The sequence below is a fragment of the Colius striatus genome, chromosome 21 (assembly GCF_028858725.1).
Source record: "Colius striatus isolate bColStr4 chromosome 21, bColStr4.1.hap1, whole genome shotgun sequence".
Taxonomy (NCBI): Eukaryota; Metazoa; Chordata; class Aves; order Coliiformes; family Coliidae; genus Colius; species Colius striatus.
Window position 1 is genome coordinate 5,783,164 of NC_084779.1, and position 8,179 is coordinate 5,791,342.

General features: G+C 56.2%; 1 protein-coding gene across 1 annotated transcript; it reads left to right on the forward strand.

Annotated features, from left to right (window-relative positions):
- The first annotated feature begins 1,274 nt into the window (after positions 1–1,274).
- SRM (spermidine synthase) lies at positions 1,275–7,423 on the forward strand. The gene is made up of 8 exons (XM_062012971.1): positions 1,275–1,457; positions 1,619–1,739; positions 2,010–2,102; positions 3,154–3,307; positions 4,118–4,201; positions 4,526–4,671; positions 5,548–5,670; positions 6,266–7,423. The coding sequence occupies exons 1-8, from the start codon at positions 1,312–1,314 to the stop codon at positions 6,281–6,283; spliced, it is 885 nt and encodes a 294-aa protein (XP_061868955.1). The 5' UTR covers positions 1,275–1,311; the 3' UTR covers positions 6,284–7,423.
- Positions 7,424–8,179: the final 756 nt, after the last annotated feature.

Below are 8,179 nucleotides of genomic sequence, written 5' to 3' on the forward strand. Positions count from 1 at the left end.
GCATCTTGAGTGTGAAGGATGCTGCCTGAGCAGCAGCACTGTAATGGTAGAGCAGTCTCCTGCTCATGAAATCTGCCTGCATGGCTGAGAATGGTTTTGAGAAGAGGCAGTTGTGTCTAACTGCAGGTTGCAGGGTTTGCCCATTCCCCTTCTTGTTCTGAGCATTTCTAACATCTCTAACTGTGGTGAGTCTTGCAGTGAGTCTTGCAGTGAGTCTAACCCAATGCTCACCAGCTGCAGTGACAGGGAAATTTCTGTGCTTTTAAGCCCTCTGCTTAAAATTCCATGCAAGGTGACAGTTTAAGGGTGATCTTCATTTTAGTCTTTTCCCGTTACCAGCCGTGCCTGACTGCTGGAGGGTTTGCAGGTGCCTTCAGTGGGAGTGATGAGCAAATCCCTGCAGGCTTTATGCACCCGGTTACAGTGACTGGATGTGGTGTGAGGATCCCTGTCAGGCAGCGGTGCTGGGTCAGGGCTTATCTCATAGAACCTGGCCGGGGACCTGCTCCTGGTACATCTGGGTGCAGGAGCCACCTGTAGTGACACTCCCGCCTGCTCGGGGCCAACGAACGGGGGCAGGGGCTCTGCTTATGGACATCCGCCCCTTAAACGCCCGAACACCGCTCTATTTTGTGTTTCTTTCCATTCTTGCCCCTGTGCCGTTCGTGCTGTGCTGTTCTGTGCCGTTCCATGCCGTGCCGTGCCGTTCCGTTCGTGCTGTGCTGTTCTGTGCCGTTCCATGCCGTGCCGTGCCGTTCCGTTCGTGCTGTGCTGTTCCATGCCGTGCCGTTCCGTTCCGTGCCGTTCGTGCTGTTCCGTTCCATGCCGTGCCGCTCCGTGCCGCTCGTGCTGGTCCGTTCTGTTCCGTGCTGTGCCGTGCCGTTCATGCTGTGCTGTTCCGTGCTGTTCCGTTCCATGCCGTGCCGCTCCGTGCCGTTCGTGCTGGTCCGTTCCGTGCTGTGCCGTTCATGCTGTGCTGTTCCGTGCTGTTCCGCTCCGTGCCGTTCGTGCCGTGCCGTTCCGTTCCGTGCCGGGGCGGCTCCGGCTGCGCCGCGGGCGCGCGGCCCCACGTGGCCCCGGGGCGCCGGCCGCCCTACCCTGCTGGCGCTGGCGTCACCGTGGCTCTCGGCCAATCGGAGCGCGGCGGCGCGCTGTCGGCCAATGGGGGCGCGGCGGCGGCGCGCGCTGGCGGCGGGGGCGGGGCGGCGCGTGGGCCCCTCAGCTCGGCTCCGCGCCGGCGGGGTCAGGCGGCGGCGCGCGCGGGGGCCGGGGGGCGGCCGCGCCGGGGCCGGGGCCGGGGCCGGGGCCGCGATGGAGCGAGGCGCGGCCGCGCTGATCCGCGAGGGCTGGTTCCGCGAAACGTGCCGGCTGTGGCCGGGACAGGCCATGTCGCTGCAGGTGGAGGAGCTCCTGCACCACCAGCGCTCCCGCTACCAGGAGATCCTCGTGTTCCGCAGGTGCGGCGCGGCCGGGCCCGCGGCCGGAGGCGGCGGCGGCGGGGGGGGGGCGGCGCGGCGCGGCGGCCGGCGCCATGCGGGAGGGCCTGGCGGCGCGGGGAGGGGGCGGGGGAGCGCGGCCCCGGGCCGGCTCCAACCGCGCTTCCCCCGCTCTGCCCCAGCACCACCTACGGCAACGTCCTGGTCCTGGACGGGGTGATCCAGTGCACGGAGCGCGATGAGTTCTCCTACCAGGAAATGATCGCCAACCTGCCCCTCTGCAGCCACCCCGACCCCCGCAAGGTGAGTCGTCCCCGGCCCCCTCACCGCGGGGTCTCGCCCAGCCGGGGCCTGCGAGCCCTCGTCCCCGCACCCGGCCGCCTCAGGGCTGGCTCGGGACGGCGTCTCGGCACACGGACGCCGGGCGCTTGGCGGAGCACATCCCCGAGCGCCGGGGCAGGACGAGCCCGGAGCGCTGAGGGGTTTGAAGCCGTCCTTTTTAGGCCACATCGCCAAGTTCCCTCCGTAAACCGACCCCGCTGACGGCCGTTTTTGTGCCCTCTCCTCTCCCAGGTGCTGATCATCGGTGGTGGTGACGGGGGAGTGCTTCGAGAGGTGGTGAAACACCCAACCGTGGAGTCCGTGGTGCAGTGTGAGATCGATGAGGTGTGTTGGGCTCTCAGCTGTGTGGGTGCACCCGGGGGGCTTCGGGCAGAGGGGCGAGCTGCCCAGCAAAAGGAACAACGGCATCCCCGGGAGCTGCCGCTTCACCTGCCGTCCGTCCCTTCTCGCTCGCGGGTGCCTTTGCTGCCGGCGTGACACTGACAGCGCCGCCTCTTTGCCTTCTGAGCCATCTACGTGGCAGCTGGCTGCCTCTTTCATGTCATTTCTTTCACACACGTTCAGTAGAGGCCCTTCCAGGCCAGCGGCGGCCAAGCGTGGGATCTGGAGGAGAGCTCTGGCATCTCCGGAGGATGGTTGCTTTGTTAAGCAGTCTGCTGCGACTCAAAGCAGGAAACACGCCGAGGGGGGGATGGGGGGTATTTGTTTCCATGGTAGTTCCCCTCCTCTCGGGCACTTTGATCTGATATTTAACTTTCTTAGAAAGTTTTGCTCCCTCCCCAAAGCGAGGCTGTGCTCTCTGTGACTGTGTGCCAAGCTAACGAGGCGTATGTGCCTGCTTTTGAGCAAGCACTGCCTGACACCAGCATATTTTTTGTCTCTGCCAGCTGTGAGAAGCTGGCAGCATTTGGTACAATTGCTTGGTGTAGGGCAGTGGCACTGCAGAGCAGAGGTGGGGGTACTCCTCTCTCGTCTTGCATCCAGAAACCTGCTGGGGTGGTGTTAGGTAGGAAACAAAAAGTCTTCAGCTGAGATCACCTCTGCAAGTGACGTCTGCGGGGAAAAGGAGTGTCGAGGAGCTGGATGTGTAATTGTATTCCCTTAGTTCCTCAGGGAGCTTTTGAAGCTCCAAGTTGTTCGTGTTGAGTTTGGCAAGGACAGACTGACAGTGTCGCTGAACCCCGAGGCCGTAGGAAAGGGCTGAGTGTAGCTGCTTGGCTGCAGATGCTGACAGCTCGTGAGGATCTAGCGAGTCGGATTTGTGCTGAAGGCATGGAAGGAAATGACTCACTGTGCTGTTCTTGCAGCTGCACAGTAGCCTGAGGAGTAGCTCCTTGTAGCCCCCACTCACCCACTTGTGCTCTCTGTGTTGCAGGATGTGATCCAGGTATCTAAGAAATACCTCCCAGGGATGGCAGTGGGGTATTCCAGCGCCAAGCTGACCTTGCACGTGGGAGATGGTTTTGAGTTCATGAAACAAAATCAAGAAGCCTTTGATGTGATTATCACGGATTCGTCTGACCCCATGGGTGAGAATTCTGGCCATAAAAGGCTCTGCTTTCCATATTCCTTTTCTCCCTACCTCTTGGAAGTAATGCCAGCCTTTCCCTTTCAAGGGAAAAGACTATTACTGACTTGGTTCTTTGGTAAAGAAAGGGAAGGATGAAGACCAGAAAATGGTATTAGTAAGGCTTTGAGCAACTGTCACTTTTCTCTCCTCAAAATTCAACTCCAGCAGCTATTGCTCCTGGCAGAGATTTGATGCTTGAGTCCAGCAGTCCCATGGGGGATACAGCACCATGCTGGCTAAGGCAGCTTTGCATATCTGCCCGCTAAAGAAGCAGGGGCTCATGTGCTGTTGCTGTAGCTGCTTAGCCTAAAGGTGGGTGCAGGAGGGTTGCTGTATTTCTGAAGGGCAAAACTGAGGTAGAGAGGGATGAAATGTAGTTACAGTGCTTCATTTTAGGGACATAACGACAAGTGCCTGAGTCACCTTCACTCTTGCTATAATCAACACAGAGAGACGTCTCTGAAAGGCAGTTTGGAGCAGGAGTTCAGTTGAAAAAGGGCTCACTGAAGCCAGAGGCAGCTACCAGGACTTTCTTTGATAAAGGTCCTGGGCTTGCTATTGAGCAAAGCTAAAATCCTGGGTGCAGGCTGGGGTTCACCCAGGGCCAAAACTTCTTGCTTCCAGATTATCACACTCGTGATCACCAAAAAGACATTTGAAACGTCTCTTCTGGTGCAGCCCCTGTGCAGCCTGGGCAATTGCAAAACTCTCAGAAGCCTCTCATCCTGGTCTCTCTCTAGACATATCTCTTTGCTCGCTTCTCTCCCAGGTCCTGCAGAAAGCTTATTCAAAGAATCTTACTACCAGCTGATGAAGACAGCCCTGCGAGAAGATGGGATTCTTTGCTGCCAAGGTGAGGATGCTGTCTCTGGGCAGAGGCTGGTGCCAGATCATTGCATGCAAAGCATTGGGGCACAAAGGGGAGACATGACACAGGCAGTGAAATGCATTTCAGCTCGCAGGGACAGGAATGGTTTTGGTCTGTTTACGTCAGCTCATTAACTGTGGGGCTGCGCTGCGTGAAACTGGCGTAAGGGTCTTATCTTTGCCTTTGAAACCACATGAGCTGTGCAGACTGGAGCAGGTTTGGACTTGGAACCACTGTTCTCTGGCACAGGCCCGTGCAGAGAAGAGGGGCAGCTCTCACCTTGCCTCCTGCCTTCCTTTCTCCCTGCAGGTGAGTGCCAGTGGCTGCACCTGGATCTCATTAAGGAGATGCGTCAGTTCTGCAAGTCTCTGTTCCCGGTGGTGGAATACGCCTATTGCACCATCCCCACGTATCCCAGCGGGCAGATTGGCTTCATGCTCTGCAGCAAGAACCCGGTGAGTTTCTCACAGGCACCTGAAGTGCCCTTTTCCGCTCCCTGAAAGCACCCACAGAGCCTGTCCACAGGCTGTTCTCTGCAGAGTTTGGCTTGTGGCACTGAGCTCTTCCAGCTGCAGGGCTTCTGGAGTCGTGCTGGGTCCCAGAGCTGCAAGGCAGCTTGCCCAGCACTGAATGAAGTGCAGAAATGACCAGTAATGTACCCAGTTGCCTTAGAAAAGGACATGGTTTTCTCTAGTACAACAAACTTGGAAGGGAGGAGGCCACTGCCAGTTGCTTGAGCCTGTTACCTTTGGTTTGTTGATACTGGCTGTTAAAAAGCGGGCACCTGCTCACTTGCCATGGGCCATGGGCTCATATGGAGGCCTCCAAGGGAGTGTCAGTGGTAGGGGATGGGTTGGTGGCTGTGTCAGACCCCTGAAGTCTGCTTTCTTCCCAACCTGCTGCATGCCAGCAAGCCCATAGTACAATGGCACCTCGGTTTAGGGGGCTGGCAGCACTTGTGCTGCTGTGGGTGATTTCTCTGTGGCACTGGCAGCTTGCACTGTGCCTGACATCACAGACGGGGACTCTGCTCTGAAGAGGAAAGGCCTTGGTGCTTAAATGCTCGGGCACAGTCTGACAGCTTCATCTGGCACGTGGCTCACACGCACTCTGACCTCACACACTGACACCTGTGCACAAGGGCTGGTCACACACGGTACCGACTGTGAACTCCAGCCCTTGAGGCCGGGGCTCTGCAGAGCCTTTCACCTCGCTCTGGAACAGAAGGTCATCTTGGTCTTTGGTTCTGTGCCACAAGCCAGGATGCCCTGTCCCACAGCCTTCTGCTCCTTACCCAAGTGCTACAGAGCTGCCTGGCTTCTTGTTTGCAGAACACGAATTTCCGGGAGCCTGTGCAGCAGCTGTCGCAGCAGCAAGTAGAGGAGAGGAGTCTGAAGTACTACAACTCTGACATCCACCGGGCAGCTTTCATCCTGCCAGAGTTTGCACGGAAGGTAAGTGAGGGTTGTTCCTCTATCAAGAATGAGGAGGTAGAACTTTTCTTTGGCAGGAGTGTGGGAGTATGTGGGACTGAGGATTTCCTGCAGCCCTGGAGGCTTCAGCAGGCAAGTTGGAGCAGGACAGCGTTTTGTGTGACATAGCAGAGTGTGAGTCAGTCTGGGAAGACTTGGAGTTCAGTTTGGAACTGTTCTTTGGGTTGATGTCCTGTGCTTTGATGGCAGATCACTCCTATTTCACCTACCAAAACTGAGTCCAAGAGCCTGCAGATCTGCTGTTTCCCCTTAGAAAGCTCCAAAAGTCTTGGACAAAACATGGTTGTGGTTTCTAGCACAAGCCAGAGGACAAAGAAAGGATGCTGTAGTGTAGTTCAGTCTACCTTCTTGAAGGATAATCTTGACAATGAAGCATCATCATTCAGTCATCTCCTAACTGAGTTGCAGCTGCAGGTTCCAGAAGAAACATCCTTAGTGATGTCCTAGGGATGACGGCACAAGCTATGGTTGTGTTCCAGAGCCGTGGTTCTGCTGGGCACTGGCAGAGCTGCAGCAGGTCCATCCTGACACTTGTTTTGTCTTTGGCTGTCTCCAGGCCCTGAGTGACGTGTGAGACTGAGAAGCTGCTTCCTTCCTTCAAGTTGGACCCTGAGATCGTCAGTGAGGTGGTTGGGACCTTCCCAGCAGACTGCAGATTTGTTCTCCACTGTGTGGGATTGTTTAACCCTTTGCCAGCCAACATTCCCTTTGATGATGTGTTAAAGATGATGGGGCACAAGCCAGATAAGACTATTGAAAAGGTCCAGTGACTTATTGTGCGAGGTCAAAACTGTTCTTTCCAGTGCTGGAAACGTAAGATGTCTTTTCCCTTTCTCTCCTCCCTGCACCCATTCTAAATTCTGCCCTGCAACTGACATGATGTATTTATAACTGACACGTATTTCTGTCCAGTGATCTTCTGAAACCTGGGAAGAGTCCAGAAGGGTCACTGACTCAGCCTTAAGCACAGAGAGCGAGAGCTTTGTGCACAGTTAGCTTGCCCTCCCCTAACAGGAGCTCCCTGCTGCTGAGATGTTTTGACTGGTAACGGGTCTGAGCCTTCGCGTCCCACTGCCCTTCTGCAACACCTGCACTGTTCTGCAGCAACGGCTGGAGAAGTCACAGTGCAAACTGTTGCCATTCACAATAGGTCTCCCTCCAACCCTGATGGAGTAGCAGTATTAAACACGAGCCAGGCAGGCTGTGGCAGCAAAGTCTTGTGGCTTTTTCTTGTTTTAAATAGGTTGGAAGCAGAAGTGCCGAGGTACCGACAGGCTGCCCCTGTTCTCACCTCTGCCGCCAGAGGGGTTCCAAAGAATGTTTTATCCATATGGTGACAGGCGCTTTATATCTATAAATATAAATATATATATATATAAAACAAACCTTAGCTCCATTGCCTACTGTGAAGTGCTGCTGCTGGGGAGTCACTTGTGCTGACAAATCTCTCATCTCCGTCACGCTGAGAAGCCTCAGGCCTGGGAATTTGCTAGTCCTCGGGAGGCGCCGTTGTTCCCAACGCTCCCCCCGGAATCCCCAGGTGTGTGAGGTGGTTTTCGTTGTGCTCTGTGGGATGGACCTGCCCCCACTTCCTGACGTGTGTGTGTGTGAAAGGCTCTGCAGCTCTGCTGTGCAGTGGGCACCTTCCAGCACAAGCACCGCGCGGCCGGCGCTCCCTCGCGATCGATTAAACACTCGGCTCTGGTTAAGGTGACGTTGCTGTGGGTCAGTGTGCTTCTTTGGGGACAGTGTGGGGGTGGCAACTGAGATCCTGCCAGTCTGTCATGCTTGTTGGAAGACAGCCAGGATGTCCCGTGGTTGGTGTGACTTCCTCTCTCCTTTGTCTCTAGGGATGACAAGTTGCCGTCAAAAATAAGCTCTGAGGAGCGATCCTGTGGCGTGTTTGGTGTTGTGACCTGACTGCATAGTAGCTTCAGCTTCTGTAGTGCTCTGTGCTGCACCTTCTATCCCAGATCATCTCTGGTACAGCTTTCCAAGCTGTTTCCCAGCCCCCCATCTCCCTGCCAGCACCACGTTGATTCCTCTCACGCTGGCCCCACTCAGCCACATGGTCCATCCTTTCCTCTGCAAAGCCCCGGTGGCTTAGTGGCTCCGGGGGCCTGAACCCAGTCCTGAGCTCAGGCTGGGAACAGTCACTAGGTGGCATCAGGAGAAGAGAAAAAGCTCCTTCTGAGGGAGGCTTTTTGGCTTGGTCAGAGAAAACTGGAAAGAGCAGACTTCTGCAAAGGCAGGGGCTGGGCTTTGCCGTCGTCGTTGTGACCCTACAAACAGCACAGAGTGGTGCAGCCACCGTGTGCCTGCAGCAAGAGACTTGTGTGGAGTCATTACCAACCCTCCTACTTCCTCCCTGTTCTGAGGAGGGTTAGTACTTCTTTCCCCTTGTCCCCTTCTACAGCCCATAGCAACTTCTTTGTGGTGGTGAGGGTTTGCAAAGCATTGCAGAGCTGAG

What these genes read in the sequence shown, in the direction of transcription:
- SRM (XM_062012971.1), top strand. Translation starts at nt 1,312, where the DNA reads ATGGAGCGAGGCGCGGCCGCGCTGATCCGCGAGGGCTGGTTCCGCGAA. An exon ending in GCCACCCCGACCCCCGCAAG is followed by an intron (nt 1,740 to 2,009) that starts GTGAGTCGTCCC and finishes CTCCTCTCCCAG; the next exon opens with GTGCTGATCATCGGTGGTGG. An exon ending in TGCTCTGCAGCAAGAACCCG is followed by an intron (nt 4,672 to 5,547) that starts GTGAGTTTCTCA and finishes TCTTGTTTGCAG; the next exon opens with AACACGAATTTCCGGGAGCC.